We start from the raw sequence: 17,802 nt of genomic DNA on the forward strand, positions 1-17,802 counted from the left end.
CTAGCTCAATGAATAAGATTAAAAAGCTTCTTGGATATTAAGTATATTAAACCTTGTTTACTTATTTGTCTTTGATACTGATTTTTTAAAATGATACTTATCAAATAGGTTTAGTAACTTTCAAAAGTGCAAATTTTTATTTAAATTATAAGCCACAAAAAATTTTGAAAAAGAATTTAATCTCTCTGACGTATGACCAATTTTAGAAATTCAATTTGATCGATGTATTTTCCTTTTGAGACTAACTACTTCGATTAAATAAATCAGTCTAAATGCGAAAAAGCCCACAGGAAATAGTGTTAGAAGTAATTCGTTTTCATTTTCCTCATTTTATAAGCGTAAAATTGCTGGTCAGATATAACTGAGAGTGGTATTTGCTGAAGTACTCTTTGCTATCTGCTAATCTTCCTTTGGGTTAAAAAGGAGACATTGTTGGCTGACTGCCCTATTTGTTTTGAAAGATTCAGAGAATGGAACAACAGTCATTTGCTGAAGTTGAACATTCCATACGTTGCAATGTCTTTTTCAGAACATTTTCGTTTTTATCATCTGTTCCGTACACATAAAACATGTTTTACAAGTTTGCTGACATTATTTCATTCATAAGGCGTAATGCGTTTCTCAAATCCTCAAGAAAAGAATCACTGTGAATTCGTGCTAATGAAACTAGAACATGAACATGGAAGAAAGATTATTTCACAAGATATTTTGTCAATTCAGAGAATGGAACAAAAATTATTTGTAATCATAGTTTAGAGCTTCCAGAGTTCAAGAAAAACATGCTGTGTTTTCGGACTGAAAGTAATGCGTATAGAGCAATTAGTTTACTTGTTATCTTATCATGTACTAATTATCTACAGAAACAAATTGCTGCACAATTAGTTATAGACTGATTAAACAGGGATTTCTATCACGAACGCAATAGAACTATCAAAACGGATTTTAAAATAAAACTCATCTATAAAAATATCCTTAAATCTATTAATCATATTATTTTTTTTTCACTCTTACTTTGATAACTTTCTGACTTGTTCACCTATTAATATAAGTCAGTACACTTTAGCTGCTTCGTCCAAGTGAGATCGCCAAACGGTTGATCAGCCAATGATTTCATTTCTACAATTTCATATATTGTACAAGTTCATTATTTACCATTGTGCTATTAATTTTCTGAATTCCTAACTGCTTTCCGCTTTAATTTACTGAAATAAACGAATTATTTGCAGTTAAATGCTTTACTTTTCATAATAGAAAGGCTACACATTGAATAGTGTTTAATTTATTTCAAATTTTTATTCTATGACGCTACTTCCTTTTCATCAAATCAAATTTCCGCCATACGTGCCCATAAATTAACATTCTATTCTTCGTCAAAAAATTTTTAAGAGACGTTGAATTATTCAAATAAAACTTATATTTTCATTTCAACGGCTTTCAACAATTTAATCGCTTGCCAGTTCAAAATGCTGTTTCCACTAATAATGTCCACTGTCAAATGTTTTACCATTTTTTACTTTCATTCCGAAAAAACGAAAAATTTTCCATGATACCGACAATCGTAATTCAGATAATTCATTCCAGAAAATGAAAGTATTATTACCAACACTTCAGAAAAGAAAAAAACCTAAATTACATAAAATACTGCTTGTGTGTTTTTTTTTTCCTGCTTAATTTTTCTTTTTTTTGTGTTATAGAGAAAGCTTTCTCTTTGTTAACATGTTGTACAAGTTAACCGCTGTGATTATTAGGAATTTCATATGATTTTAATAAGTCATAGTCAAAGAAAAATCTGATTTCTATAAAAATAACTTTTGTTTCTTGATTTTCAAGTTTTATTGAGCCTCTTAAAATTTCAGTTGAATGTTTGACTTTAAGACAAAAAAAAAACTCTGGGATAAACATTTTGCGAAAGCTGATGTATTTTACCAATTTTATGTTCATTGCGATGGATTTTAAGCACAGAACCATTTTCGCCTACAAAGTTGCTAGCAAAAATTTCTGCAAGTATGAACAAGTGAGTCTTTATGGGAAATGATTCGCCCAATCACTTATTCACCTTTATCTGATTTCTTCTTTTATGTCTTGAAATGAGTTTCTTCTAGCTCTTTCTGAGCACTCCTCCAGAGTATTTTCTGACTAGTTATAATTCTGATTTCGAAGAAAAAAGTGAAATTTATTTATTGTTATTTTTGTCTTCTTTGAACCGACCAAAAATATTCTTTATAATACGACAGTTTGTTCTGCTTATGTTGTTGATCAGTGAAAAACACAAATAGAACTTCATTAATTCATTTCCATTTATGATGATAGTTATGGCTGTGTGAGAGTATTTTGAGAGGACAGGAAGTAAGCTAAAGCAAATGGTTGAAGCAAAGATAAAAAATGTTGCTCGGACTCCAAAGTTCCAAAAAAAGCAATATTTATGTCAGTGCTGTAATTGGATGGTGAGATGATCACCAAAACAGAAAAGAAGACCTGATCTTGCAAAGTCCAAACATTTTAGCAAACAGGTGATACCACGTCAATTAGGAAGAGTATTTAGTGTAGACATAGTGAAAAAATGATGATGATCTTGCAGGAAACTGAGAGGAGCTTTGAATTAGCAATTTACAACTATCTGACGTCTGTGTACTCATATATAGTAGGCATACTTTTATGCTTTATTTGTGTTAGAGTGAATGTGTATAAAATTGGATGTCCTGCGTCCCTGAGAAATTGAAAAATTAGCGTTTTCACTGAATTAATTATCTCTAATCTCTAAAATATTAGTGCAGAGTTCTCATTTTAAAATCCAATGAAGATTTCTACAGTTCACATTTCTTCCAATACAATTATTTTTCAAAGTAAACCATCACTTTTCCATCATAGATTAGTAAGCAGAAATAAACAACAACATATTTAGTTCCGGATTTCTTATCCTTATTTTCTACCTAAGGCAATACCATGAATTAGTCAAAACTTTAATACTCAGAATCTTTGCAAATATTGAAAATGATAAGTATATGATCTTTATTTTCTGTAGATAATTCAGTTCAATCTTCTCACAGATTGGCCTTTTTTGAAAATAATTGAGGATGCTTTTGAGTGTCTATCAAAAAATCACTTCTATATGAAACTTACAGAGCATTCAATTTGCTGTTCATTGGTCTTGGAGTAATATTCTTAACAACAAAGATGAACTAACAGCTTCAAGAACATGTTTGACTTTGACCTTGATAAATATGTCTTTGTTTGTTTGAGCATCAATTTCGAAAACTTATGTTGCTGACAACAAAAGATAATAAAGATTTGGAATATGTAGAAAGGCCAGTGTCGTTCAGACTCGATCATGATATAAATATCAGAGTCTTTCAAAGAGAAATCAGAGAATAGAGCAGAATCATTAAATATACTTCTTTTCTAGTGTATCTCCACTTTCTCCCCTAATTTTAAGCAGTAGTCGAATTTTGCCTATGTTTAATAAAATTGGGTTCCTTTCGAGACAATTCGCGATAAATTAATTCATTGAAGTGAGAAATTTGCCCGCTTCTGAAATAATTTTTACGTGTGGTCTAAAATCAGTAGACCAATTTGAAATTAATTCAAGCTGAGGTCATAAAAATTCTAGTTTTGAAAGATATAAGTCACTAATTACAAATGAACAGCATATTATATATAACATAAAAATGAATATGATTTCATTTAAGTTCATTTATGAAGATTAAAACTGCATAAAATTTAAGGAATACTCAGAAATACGGGAAAATTATAAGAGCAAGACAGACATGATGAAACTTCGTAGTTTGCTACATAGTCTGCACTATGAGTTATTAGTTACCTATTTTGACCAATTAAAATCACTGGTAAAAGAATTATGAAAACTATGACTCATCAAAATGTGGCATAGTTATAAATTACTTAAATATTCCTAATCATTTCCTGTTTTGGTAATCAAATAAAAAAGCCTAGTGATTGTGCTTTTTTTCATTAATCGACTTGAAACAATGTGTCTTCTATTTCATTTTTTGTGGTATAATTTCAAACATTTTCTGCTTTCTTTTTTCAAATTTCATGTTTGACAACAGAGCATAGACTTCCTCTAACAGATACTTTGTTAGAATGTGTGGCTAACAAATAAGGATGGACGGTCTCTGAAATGCATTTTTTCAAGCTTCAGAAAAGATTGACTGGCGCAAATTCATCCTGAAGAGCTTCTGAAGCGGTCACGAACTTAAATCTAACTCAACTAAATTGGCAATAAATGAAGGATGCAGTTTACGGTGGTTACGGCACTTCACCTTGCACATGCATGAATAATAATGTGTGCGTTCAACAGATATACTCATCCTAGCAATAGTAACTGTTAATTAATATAGCAGTTTTGAAACACTTATGGAATGATTTAAGAGGTCGTGACAATTCCGCGGTGTCATAGCATGCCAGTTGAAGTAAGCTAGCTCAATTAATGTCGTATTAATGCTCTGACATTTATACACAGAAATTATTATATTTTCTGAACACAAGTTTTTATCTCTAATATTCGCTGTTTTCTGTTTAAACTTTGTAATCACTAAGCGATGAAAGGAAGGAATTGAAAGTTTATAATTCTGGACATTCTTAATAAACGTTTGAAACGATAAAATCATATTCAGAAATATAATGAGCACCAGCAATATTCTTTATATATGAAATGTGCTCTTGTTCAGAAATTGTCATACTCTCTGGATCCACTACTGTACAATGAGCATGGTAAATGAAATGCACCATTCTCAGAGGTCCATAATTATGAAGTCAAGAAAAAAGGAGTACATAATGTTGGTAAAAAGTTTGCTGATCGGTGGCTATGGTATTTGTTGTTGGTCAAACTTGAAATGTCGTTTTTAATGGTAGTGAACATAATATTTAATTATAAATATCATCGTTCACTTCCGCTTTTCAACATTGTACATTTAGAAGCAGGACTTACAAATGTAAAAGATAATTTGAAGATCGGAGATAGCAAATAACAGAGTGTTTCTCTTGCTATGCAAGGGTCAACACAACACCTTCGTAGATCAGCTTGATTTAAACTACCTTAAAGGCTACGAAAAGAAAAATTGAAAGCTAAGATAGATGTTTATCCATTATAAATAATATTATTCTTTTCGGTATAGAACAAATATGTCCGTTTTCTTCATATTTTTAGCGTGATTTTATCCGCTGTCTCTCTTTTCTAGTTTCGAACTTGCTTCTCAAAGTAATGGAAATCATTCTTGTCTAAATGTTCCACTTCGTACTGACTGAAGGGAGATTTCAAGATAACAATCTTGTGGGAACTTTTCTTTCCATAACATGTTAACTTTGTTTTCAGTTTAGTTCATGAACTAATTCAATTATTAGATCAGACGAGCTACATTAATCTTACAGGAACATTTAGCATGAGTTTGCAAATCAAACGAGAGTGCTGTTAAAGTATTTCGCTATCTACAGCACTTATTATATTTGATGTGCTACATTTAACTTTAGACGCTGTGCAATCCAAAATATAAAATGCTTATGATAGTGTTATGCCTTACTAACTCAGTAATTTCTGGAGTAGTTTCTTTAGCATTGTTAACCAGAAGACGTTTTTAAAATTTGCACAAATAAGAGTCGATTAATCTTTATTATTTCAGTTTCTTTACTTCGCTCACTTTTAATATCACGTCTTTTATATCACTGTTCTTTTTGATAGCTTAAAATTAAAATTTTACGCCATATCGCTCATATAATTCACGATAACAATTCGTTGTGTACAATCAGTTTCAAATCCATTATTCATGTAGTGAAAATAAATGACTGGTTAAATGCTAATTAATAAAAATTGCGTAAAAATTAGGCGACAATAAATGGTTTTTAGTTTAAGCGAATGATTCAATTATATAAGCCAACGACAAATTCTTCATAATTTTTAGAGTCGCGTCAACCAAATCATCCATTTCAGTAACTACTATACGTTCTTTAAAATTTCGCCCCTCTACGATAAACTTTTAAAACTACCTGAATGGCATCATTTCTCATTTTGTTTTCGAATTACATGCTTCCTATTTGAAACTGACTTTCTCTAAATATCTTGAAATTTATGACTTATTCAAAGCAAAATAAATCATTTATTCGTTCACCAGTTATAGCATCGCGATTAACGAAAAAATTGAACTTTTAGCAAGACTACAGCAGGACCAGTATTTCATTTGATCAACAAATAGGCTATTTGTAATTGATGATGGACCAATTCAAGAGTACGATATACATCAAAGTATAAACTTTCAGAATTGTCATTATAAAAAACTATAACTATTGGTATATGTGCTACGATACACAAATATGATCCAGATCACGACGGGATCTCTTTTATTGCTTGGGCTAAGTCATGCATGTAATTATTATTATTAAATGAGAAGCTAAGCTGAATTCAAAACTATTGGTGATTACATTATCTTCGCACAGTAATTGCAATCAAAAAAAGGGAAACAATCCAAAAAGGCAAACTTATCATGGCTCTCAATTACTGAAATAGTACAAATCAAAATTTTAAGTCAGAAGCTATTTCTTATGCAAATCTTTAAAATTGTGCATAAAAACTTATAATTTCTTTTAATCATAACATTCTAACTTTCTAATTTAATTAATCGGTATGTTAGCCAATTTGTCCATTCTATCATCCATCTTATTTGATTTCACATTAGCATTTTTAATTTTTAATAATTGATTATAGATTGGGAATAGTGAAAATGTAAACAATTGTTGCTGTGATTTTCACTGGAAATGAATTATAATTTCATAAAACTTCACGGAGAGCAAAACAAAACAATAAAAGTTAAAATTATTTTTCCTAATACATATGTTTTTCAATTGCTATATTGTGAGTTCTTTATGCTAAATAAACAATACTGTAGTTTCAACTTTTTTCGAGAAGACTGTAATTTGAAAAAAAAAGTAATGAATCAAAATTTTTAAATATCGAAAATTTAGCTGGTGAACTGTTCAATGCTCATTTAAAAATGTAAGCACGCACTGTAAATGGTCTGATGACTTTTTAGTGTTTTATTTGTAAGAATTACCTGAAAAAAGTAAATTGATTAGAAATCAATTTATCGCAGTCACACTTTCCAAGTTGAAGATTTCTCTCTGTAACAGAGTATCCGTGAGATGTAAAACATCCTGAATTCATTCCTTTTTTATTTCATAATTCACATACATTATTACATTCTGATTGTTTAATACCACAACAATTCACAAAATGAATCACAAAAAATAAAATATAGCATGGAGTGACTTAATATGCTTATCACAGTGACAAGCGTGTTGGCTTATTGATTTTTATGATAATTTTTGTGATTTACGATAACGGATTTTTTGTACAGCAATTCATTTTTCTCTATCTACCTTTTCTTATCTATTCCACATTTTGAATCGTTTACTTAATATGAATCTTGTAATTGAGTGGAAAAAATTAGAAAATATATGATTTCTTACAGACTTAGACTAAGATTAACTTCTGTCCTAATTTTCAGCTATAATACTGAATTATTAATTATATCATTAGAATTATAATTTTCACGTCTCAACCTCCTAATCACACATTTCTTGCTAAACTAATTGTCAGTTAAGCTTTTAATTGTTTCTTGCATAGATCAGTTATTCTAGAACCAAGTTTCGCATTGTAATTTTGCAATTTTGCATACATTATGGGTAAACTAAACTGAACCATAAATGCAAGAGAAATTTAATATTTTTTAATATTTTTGTACTTTTTTTTTAAAGAAAAACTAATTAACTGTTGGGTGTTAAGAGCATATTAGAGAACGGTGATTTAGTTCTTTGACAAAATTTGTGCTCGATGTAAACAGCATTTATTTAAACTGTGTTTTACTTTGGACTGTAATTTGCTGGTGCGATAACCGTCAAAGAAGTGTTACTACTAATGAAAATGAGATTGCATGTTCGTAAATGCTTACAACATTAATTGCCACTTTTATCAAAAATAAAATTTTAAATGCAGGTTATTATTTATTTGCAGATTTCACTAAAAATGTTTTCATTATTGGCTTTGGCAATGCATATCTTAGCAAATATGAGTGCGTTCGAAAAGGTATTTTCCTTTTATTACAACTGATCGGTTTTTAAATTATTTATTTTTTTGTTCTTTTCTTGGACTCAGCAAGTACGTTTAAAGTGTATTACGTAAGGATTTTAAAATTTTGGAGATTTTTTTCAAACTTTCAATTGAAAATAATTTCTACGGGTTTTCAACCAGTTTGACATGATTTTTATGTGCAAATGGATGATGTATATAAAATAGTGTAGAAAAAAATCAAATATTTACCACATTATTATATGTTACATTTTTTATGCTTTAATATTAGTTGCAGTTGCTAGCTTTAGAGGAAAAACTGCAATCCGAAAAATGGATATTTCTTCCATAGATCTTGAAAATATTAAAGGACAGATTCCAACTTCATATTCTACGTTTTTCTGTACTGTGAAATTAGTTCTCAAACTTTGATCCACACTTGCTTTTCTCGGTCCATTTCTCTTCCTTAGTAACGGTAAAAAATTAGTTATGGTAAGAAGCTATTGAAACCATTACTACCTTATCGTTGAGACAAAAGATTTGAGAATTTTTAGGAAGCTTTTTACCGAGGATAGTCATACCTGTTATCATCAAATTTCTTGTAGAAATGATCATAATTTCATGAAATGGAAATTTGGTGATAACTATTAATATTATTTCAGCAAATGTCTGAGGATATGACATACTTGCAACCAACAAATATGCGTCAGATTAGGATACCTGGTGACGTCATCATAGGTGGGGTTTTTCCAGTTCACGCAAAAAGTGGATCACCGGATCAACCTTGTGGTATTATCGCCGAGACACGGTTTATCTTTCTGAATCTTTTTAAAAGTTCGCCTTTCACAATGACAGGATTAAAATGTGTTAAAGTATGAGTATGATCATGCATTTGGTATGCAAAGACACATAGTAATTGAAAACGATGCAGAAATGTTTTTGATTTGAAACGAATGAAACTAAAATGTTTTAAGAGGAGTTCACAGAGTGGAAGCAATGTTGTATGCGTTGGATGTTATCAATTCTCAACGTGAATTTCTGCACGGTTATAAGCTGGTTTGTTATTTCTCTTCTTTTCTAATTCAGTCGAGCTGGATTATTTATAACTAAAAAGCCATGCATAATAGTTCGTCTGGTAAGCTAAAACACAACGCTGAAAGCTAGATCAAGTTAGAGTTCTTTGAAGGTAGTGAGTAAATCTTTGAAATAATACTAAAATCCTGCAGGTCGGTGTTGTAGCTATTTTGATTTATGTTACATAAGTAAATTATCCGAATTACTATGACGAACTTATGATTGAATGCCGCTCAAAATTGAAAGAAGGAAGCTCAATGTGAGTGATTACCATACCAATCTAATTACAATCGTTAGTAGCGATTGTCCATTGAGTTAATTTACTCTCATGGTGTCAAAATACTGGCATTTCAACTTGCAAATTATGAACAAATCAGTGTACTCATAAAATTATACCTAACTTTCCGAATTTCTGTTACTTCTGAGAGAAAGAATGTATCGGTGAGTTTCGGCTTCAAGCGATAATTTGAACTATTTAATGTGGCATGTTAGATTATCGGATCCTGAAATCACTTTATTAATTTATATGATTTGAATTACATATAGAAACAGTGATGCTATAACGCAATTTCGTTAATTTACAAAAAAGTAAATAAAAAGTTTTGCTGTGAATTACTGATGCCATTTATTTATGTATTTGCACTAAGTTGCTTGTCTGAATATGGCTCGATCACTGTAGGAATATCTGCATAATGTCTACTTAAACTTACAATATAATATTAACTGAAAGATTTGCTGTTATTTATGGCATCTTTTTTTGCACCAGATATCACTAATGGTGTAATAACGAACCTTAAAAGAACTTCGTCTTGATACGCAAGTGAGTGGATCTTTAGGGTGCTCTTATATTGGATTCGTGTTCAAGTCCTGCCTATGCCCTCAATCAAAGTCTTGATTTTGTTCGCGATTTGATTGGTTCAGCTGATTTATCTGAATATCAATGTCGTGATGGTAGTTCTCCGAAGAGTCGACAAGTGCCACGTAAAAATATTGCTGCGGTTGTTGGTGGCAGTTATAGTTCCGTTACTGTCCAGGTAGTGCCGATATTGTGTAATGATAATGATAAATAACTTCTTATCATACATTTGTTTCAATCAGTAATTAACATTTTTAAAGAGTACATATCAAATAAATAATTTAAGAACTTAAACACTTCGAAAATTAAGAAATTTTCGTTCATGAAAAAATATGCTAAGGACGTTAAGTCTTTAAGAAATTTTCCGTTCGGCGTCGCGCAGTGATATAAAGTTGCAAAGAAATATCTAGTTGTAGGTTGAAAATTTGTTTACCTTATCTTTTAGATAGCTAACCTCTTGAGGTTATTCAAGATAGTTCAAGTCAGTCCAGCCAGTACTAATGCAGACCTCAGTGACAAAACACGTTTTGAATACTTTGCCAGGTAAGGCCTTTCCCATTACAGTTCGATTTGTAATTGTGACACCTTGTACTTATAGCAAAATATCAGAACATTCCTCGTTGCTTTTGTGATTTAATTTTAACTCTTAATCTACGTTTTCTCAAATAGATTTGAAAAATCAATTGACTAGTTTTTGAGGACCGTGCCCAGTGATAATTATCAAGCACGTGCAATGATTGATATTGCATTGCACTTCAACTGGACCTACGTATCACTGGTGTATTCAGCTGATGAATATGGTGAACTTGGTGCTGAAGCTTTTAAGAAAGAAGCACGCAAAATGAACATTTGCATTGCTATCGAAGAGCGCATATCACCCAAAAAAGAGGCGTTTCAAGAATCTGTTGATAATCTCGTTAAAAAGTAATTCTCCAAATAAGAGTTTGGGATTTCAAAAAATTTCTGTTTTTTCAGAGCTTTATTTTGCAATTTGAGTTCTCGAAGAAAATTAATGACACAGGGTGCATCTAATCTCACCACGTCCACCTGATTCTTTATTATGACTAATGTGACTGATTTCAATATTTGAACTTCATGGTTATGGTAATCGGTAAGGAGATATCTAAAAATGCAAATGAATATTCATGACATATTGTTTTAATTATTCTAAATTGCTAAATTTTTTAAAAAAAAAACTATTTATAAAAATGTTGAAAAATTGACACTCAAAATTGTGACGACACAATTCATTTTCGAAGTCATTAGAACAACAAGTTCCTTACAAAAAGGTACATATTGCATTCATCAACAATGGACATTGTTGATTCATGTAATCTTTATATGTTTTTATAACCAATGTCATCATTTTATAGACTGCAACCGGATAAGGTCGTTGGTGCACGTGCTGTTGTGCTGTTTGTTGCCACGGAGTATGTACCGGAACTGATGTTACAAACATTCGAACGCATGCGTTTCGAGCGGTTACCACGCCGTAAAGACATTATTTGGTCAATTTTTATTTTAAAAATTTACTGTCTTAGTCAATTATTTTTTAATTGTAGTTTGAGACAAAGAATTGGAACTTTATGAATAAATCATGACCAAATTTCATATAAATTTATAAATACGAAATATTACTTGCTTCGGAAGAATCTCGACTCTCAATTAAGAAATTATGCTAAGGGTATTTTTGTTTTCTATTTACATTAAAAAGCAACACTGAGTAAATTTTGTTAAATATGTCCCTCAAATTTCAAGATAACATTAACCGATGTCAACTTAAAGGCTTGCAAGTGAAGGCTGGGACCGAAACAATGAAGCATACACAGCAGGTCCTAGGAAATCAGTAGCAGAAGGTGCTATTGTTTTGATGTTAGCATCAGATCGTGTCCCTTCATTTGAAGAGGTGAACTTTTTTTTCTCATTTGTTGTATAAAAGATGTTTGCAGAAGTTTGCAGAAGTTTAATTCACAAAAAATGTGTCTGGTCGTTGATTACTTTAGTTGTACTAAGCAATAATTATAGAGTTATTCTAATTCGTTTCTTGCAGTATTTTTTATCGTTGAATCCAAGCCATAACAAATTTGAACGAAATAAATGGTTGAGAGAACTATGGCGTCATAAATTCAATTGTGAATTTGATTTACCTGAACGCAGTACATTGAATAAGTAAGGTCCTTATGTATTGAATGAAAACTATTTTCTTTTGGCTCTCGTCTTTACATTTTTCAAAACCATTTATCTTTCTTAGATGTGAAAACCATTATCAGACTATGGAAAACTTCAATCCAGATGATAAGGTTCAGTTCGTCATTGATGCTGTGTATGCCATTGCTCATGGATTACAGGTTTTCCTTTGCAATATTATGTTAGTATGAACAAAGTAATTGGATTACTTTTCTACCAGAAGCCGATTTGATTGCGCGTCATTTCGAATTAGACTAGAAGAAGCAAAGTGTTCATAGTATTCCAAAACTTGAAAGTTTCAGTTTAAATTCACTTTTTTTTTCAACTGGAATTAAAATACTCTCTGATAGGGCATGCAAGAGAAAGTATGTCCTGACGATACTGCATCATCATCGTGGATATCAAGATATTCAAGTGTACCACAAATTTGCGATGCGATGAAACACATTGATGGCGAAGAATTTTACCAAAAATACTTGTTACAAGTGAAATTTGAAGGTAATATATTGAGAAGTTATAGTCGTTTGCTATTTCTGGAATTTCAATGAAAATATCAAACTAAGAAAAAGTATCACTAAGTTTTTTACCAATCAAAAAACCCTGATGATCTTCTATTGTTTAAATAAGCGATGACCTTTTTGGGCACCAAATTTTGATGAAAACTAGTAGTGTTTTCTGAAACATATATTATTTGTAAATATTTTAGATGCAGTGGGAAAAAAATTCCGATTCAGTCCAGAAGGCGATGGACCAGCACATTATACAATTTTAAATTATCAGCCAGAAATTGGTCATAGCAGGTGAAATTACCTAATTACCTGAAGATATCAAAAATCTAAATTTTTGGAGGATTGATTTAAACACAATTACTTTAGATCCGAAGATTCCAGTCGAAGTGACTATGTCGTTGTTGGACGTTGGTCAGAAGACCAGGTTTTTATGTTTCTCAATAATTTTGTTTCACATATTCTTTTTCAAAAATTTCCTATGTTGATGTTCCGGAACATCGGACAAAAAAATGATTTGAAAACTGTTTGACTTACGTGTTTTAAATTCATGTTTAAATATTTTCGAAAGAAGAGGATAAAACAGGTCTAGGATTTCCTTTCTTATCAATGTGGGATATTTAGTTTATTAAGACTGGAAAACAAAAGACTATAGAAAGTGCGAATGATATTATGTAGTGATTTGTGTGCTTATTATGTGATTTGGGAAAATGGATTTCAATTACGGAACTATTGCGCTTCAATCAATACAATATAAACTTGATATGTACAGAACATTTTGGAAAAAAGTTTTGATCATTTGCAAAAAGGGGCACTGTCTATAAAACAGAATTATATTCAATATCGCTAGAACTATAAAAGGAAATGTCAAACGAAGCAAACTTTCTCAACTGCTGTAGATTATGCAAGGAACAGCAGGCAAAAATTCTTACAGGATAATTTTGCAGTTAGACATAGATGATGAAAAGATGTCCTGGAAATATGGAGAAATACCAATATCACAATGCAGTATGCCATGTCCAGTCGGCTATCGCAAGCAGCTTATTAAGATTAGTTTACATATGCACCTACTAAGTGTTGCAACAGATTTATTCTGTATAATTCGTTTTAGTGATAGACTTTCCTGTTATGCTCATGGTTAGAGATGTAATAGTTCGAATAGGTTAATTATAATTCTCTGGCGTACATTTGACGACAAGAAAATGTGATGTAGTGGATTGTCGGATAATTTCGACAATTCTAAAGCGAAATCAAAGCATTTTTTTTTTCAAAATTTGATCGATTTTTATTTTCAAAGTTTGATTGGTTTTAGGATGAAATTTGTTGTTGGGCTTGCAGCAAATGCGAAGATTATGAGTTTTTGCCAGATGAAACAACCTGTGTGGATTGTGGTGAAGGTTGGTGGCCGACAACTGATCGAAAAAACTGCTTTAACTTGGCACAGTCTAGCCTGAAATATATAAGATGGTCTTCCTGGTATGACACTATGTTCTAATTGCTCCTTCCACTTCAAAATATCAAAACATGCGTATTTCGTTTAGGTATTCGATAATACCTACCTTATTTGCTGTCGTTGGTATTTGCTCAACAATTGCTGCGATTGTCATATATTCGAGGTTCACAATTTATAAAATTTTAAAAGGTGACTGTTGTAGGTAAGAATCTACTGTATGGGTTATAATCAGCAGCAGTTGGAAAATTTTTTCCGAACCACTACTATGTTATTTCGAAAAATTATGCAATTAATTCAGCAATACTTCTTAATGATTTCTGACCTTCAATTATATGTAGTTATTTAATATTATTGGCATGCTTATTTTAAGAAGTAGAAATAAATGTATTGTCACATAGGAGTTTGCCAGCGAACTCAGAATTGCAGCTTACTAACCATGACAGGACTATTCTTATACGTCAAAGGATAAATTATTATGATAAAATTTCCATTACTTCAAGTTAATCTTTTGAATTACAATTGACAAAATAACAATCTTTGATAAAAGTCATGATTGTACCTTTGTCCGGTGGAATACCTTAAACATGAGCAATTGAAGATAATGGTCTGCAAGTAATGAAACATTAATAAGAAATTGTTGTAAATATGAAAAAAGTCCTAATAAACAAAATTGTATTTGGTTAGTTTTAATAAAAGATCAGTTAATTTATAACTCAGTTAATTTACAAAATAAATATGGTCAAAAACGACGAGTTTTAAAGTAATTAAAACTGAAATTAAAATTCAAAAAAACCAATTTTAATTTTACAGGAAAGCTACAAATGTATACATCTGTAACCATAAGTTCCTAACAGCTACTACATTTCCCATTTATGAAAAAAGCTTCCTTCAGTATTAAAAAAGTTATCTGCATTGCAGGAATCACGACACACCGGTAGTAAAAGCATCAGGACGTGAGCTTAGTTATATTATACTGCTAGCAATGATTATGTGTTATACAATGACTTTTTTACTTATTTCTAGACCGACCACTTTCAACTGTGCTATTAAAAGGACAGGTAAGTTCCTTAAAAGTTCGCTTTGTGATCATCCTTGAATATTTAATTTTATTACTTGATCTCCCTTTTAGGTATTGGGTTTGCTTTTTCATGTTTATACGCAGCTCTTCTGGTCAAAACCAATCGGATAGCCCGAATCTTTTCACATCGTTCAGTGCAACGACCAATGTGCATCTCTCCTGTATCACAAGTCCTTTTGACAGCACTTCTTGCCGGTCTTCAACTTTTCGGTTCACTTATTTGGCTTTTTATTGTCCCACCCGGTAAATTCTTGTCATTTATTTATATTTATGTTCTTAATCGCAATTGAGTTTTGGGAACGAATAAGACAATGAATGTCTTCAGTGATAATGTTTAGGTACGAAACATTATTATCCAACACGAGATCAAGTTGTGCTCAAATGTAACGTTCCTGATCATCATTTCCTTTATTCGCTGGCTTATGATGCTGCATTAATTGTCTTATGTACTGTTTATGCGATCAAAACTCGAAAAGTGCCAGAGAATTTCAATGAAACACGTTTTATTGGTTTCACAATGTACACAACATGTGTTTTGTGGCTTTCCTGGATATTTTTCTTTTTCGGTACAGGAAGTGACTTTCAGGTCTGTTACGTTTAATAGATATGAATTGAAATCAAATTGTTCTGTTGAATTTTAAAACTTATAAATTGCATAGAAACTTCTCTAGAATATTTTTTGTACTTTATTGTGTACTTTAAAATAACATAAACTCCATGAAGTCGAAAACTGATTAGAATAATAAAAAAAAAGAAAAAAATCGAAGCAAAGTAACACTTATTTTTAGATACAAACGACATCATTGTGCATATCGATATCGATGTCTGCAAATGTCGCATTAGCTTGCATTTTTTTACCGAAAATATGGATTATATTATTTGAAAGGCATAAAAATGCACACAGACAAGATGGTATATTTACGAAAAGGTTTGTTTATAATTGTCATAGATTCCGACAATTGAAATAATCAGTCAAATAAGTGTTTAATGAATGTTTAATGATGTGAGGAGAATAAAACCAATAAATGTGAGAATACTAAAGTAGGAGACCCAAAGGAAGCAAAAACAGCGCTCTGACGCCTAAGAATAGATGTTCTAATTTACCTACATCTTAATCGATAAATTTATTAAACCTGATGCTAGTGCTTTCAGAGTGCCATTAGTAAGAGCTATTGCACCGGTGAATCGTTGTTTCATGTTAGCAGGAATGTTTCATCTACCAGTTATCGACCGCTCTAACTCAGTATTAATTGTAGCATCCAAAAAAATTTTATCACACACATATTGAATATTTTCAAAGCCATCATCATCCAAAAAAAAAAAAAGACTACAAAAGATATACATTTCTAAACGTCTTACATTTGCTTCAGATGTGGTGAACAGGTCAAGTAAAAACTAATAGTGCAATAATTGATTTCATTAAAGTTTTTCTGGGTTCATGATTTCACTATTTGCTATATTGTTTCCAGGAATCGTACGACAATAAATATATTAGGGAAAGGAGTACATACACAATGTACTGCCTTGTTATCCGAGCAACAGAGGAGAAATTCACTCGGAAACTCTTATTACAGCATCTCATCTTCCGGTCACGACACATTTTTGTAAAATAGTGGGCTTTTTTGTTGGAAATTATTTGATTAATGTATTTATGTTTTCAGTTGTTCGATATTTTTGTAAATCACTTCACATTGAGAATATTATTTGATGGAACAAAATTTCATTATTTGTAGAAAAAGTCCTCAATTTTGCAATCATTTTTCGATAGAAGAAAAAAACCTATAAGTCTCAAATAAATTTTGAAATGTGTCCAATATAAGTGATATTTTAAAGTGATAAAAAACTGTCTGTATGTTTGTTATTAACGATGATATATGTAGATATTAAATTGATTTAAAATGTAGTATGACATCATCTTGTTGAAGGAAAAGCAAAACATGAATATTTGGATGAACTTGTATGGTGGGTATAACTAGATTTTGGGGTCTTCTGGGATTCCATATACAGAATTTTAAATTTATTCGATGGTTATACGATATCTGGACTAAAATGCTATCTTCTCTCATGTTTTTTCTTGTCCTCACCCTATATTTTAATCAGGACAAGAAAAAGAAAGTTAAACACTCGGTTGAAAAGTCAAACTTTCTAAATCATACAAAGCTGGCAGCACCACGACATTTTTGGTAATGTAGATGTCCGTAATGTCAGGCCATCCGGTAAGATTAGTGAATTCGTTAACAGTCTCTGCCTGTTGCTTAGTCTGAATCCAAAATTAGTTCTGGATATTAGGTGCTAAAGATCTCCATTAATTTAATGGCGTTTTATGAATATCTTTTTTATGAATGTACCGGATTTTCCACAATAAGCACTTGGCATCACATCGCTGAACTTCCTTCATTTTCAGTATGCTTACTTCCACTTCATCCTCCTTTTGGGTATCTAAAAAAATAACACTGATTAAGCAAAACTACAGAAATTTGCTATATTAATAATTAAAGAAAGCATCAAAATTTTAAGAGAACTATGTTATGATGTTGAGACGTAGAATGATTATTTATCCAGTCCATTTAAACAGCA

General features: G+C 31.2%; 1 protein-coding gene across 1 annotated transcript; it reads left to right on the plus strand.

Moving 5' to 3' along the window:
- Nucleotides 1-8,029: 8,029 nt before the first annotated feature.
- On the plus strand, nucleotides 8,030-16,838 carry Bma-mgl-1 (Uncharacterized protein; the record flags this gene model as incomplete). The annotated part of the gene is made up of 22 exons (XM_043073926.1): nucleotides 8,030-8,089; nucleotides 8,734-8,879; nucleotides 9,046-9,127; nucleotides 9,982-10,179; nucleotides 10,447-10,544; nucleotides 10,701-10,925; nucleotides 11,375-11,509; nucleotides 11,787-11,907; nucleotides 12,052-12,170; nucleotides 12,253-12,349; nucleotides 12,539-12,686; nucleotides 12,895-12,988; nucleotides 13,064-13,121; nucleotides 13,642-13,831; nucleotides 14,062-14,170; nucleotides 14,236-14,310; nucleotides 15,066-15,205; nucleotides 15,277-15,468; nucleotides 15,564-15,811; nucleotides 16,014-16,153; nucleotides 16,378-16,468; nucleotides 16,695-16,838. 22 exons carry the CDS (start codon nucleotides 8,030-8,032, stop codon nucleotides 16,836-16,838), a joined length of 2,910 nt encoding a protein of 969 aa, XP_042929860.1.
- Between the last annotated feature and the right edge of the window lie 964 nt (nucleotides 16,839-17,802).

Source organism: Brugia malayi (genome assembly GCF_000002995.4).
Source record: "Brugia malayi strain FR3 genome assembly, contig: Bm_v4_ChrX_scaffold_001, whole genome shotgun sequence".
Taxonomy (NCBI): Eukaryota; Metazoa; Nematoda; class Chromadorea; order Rhabditida; family Onchocercidae; genus Brugia; species Brugia malayi.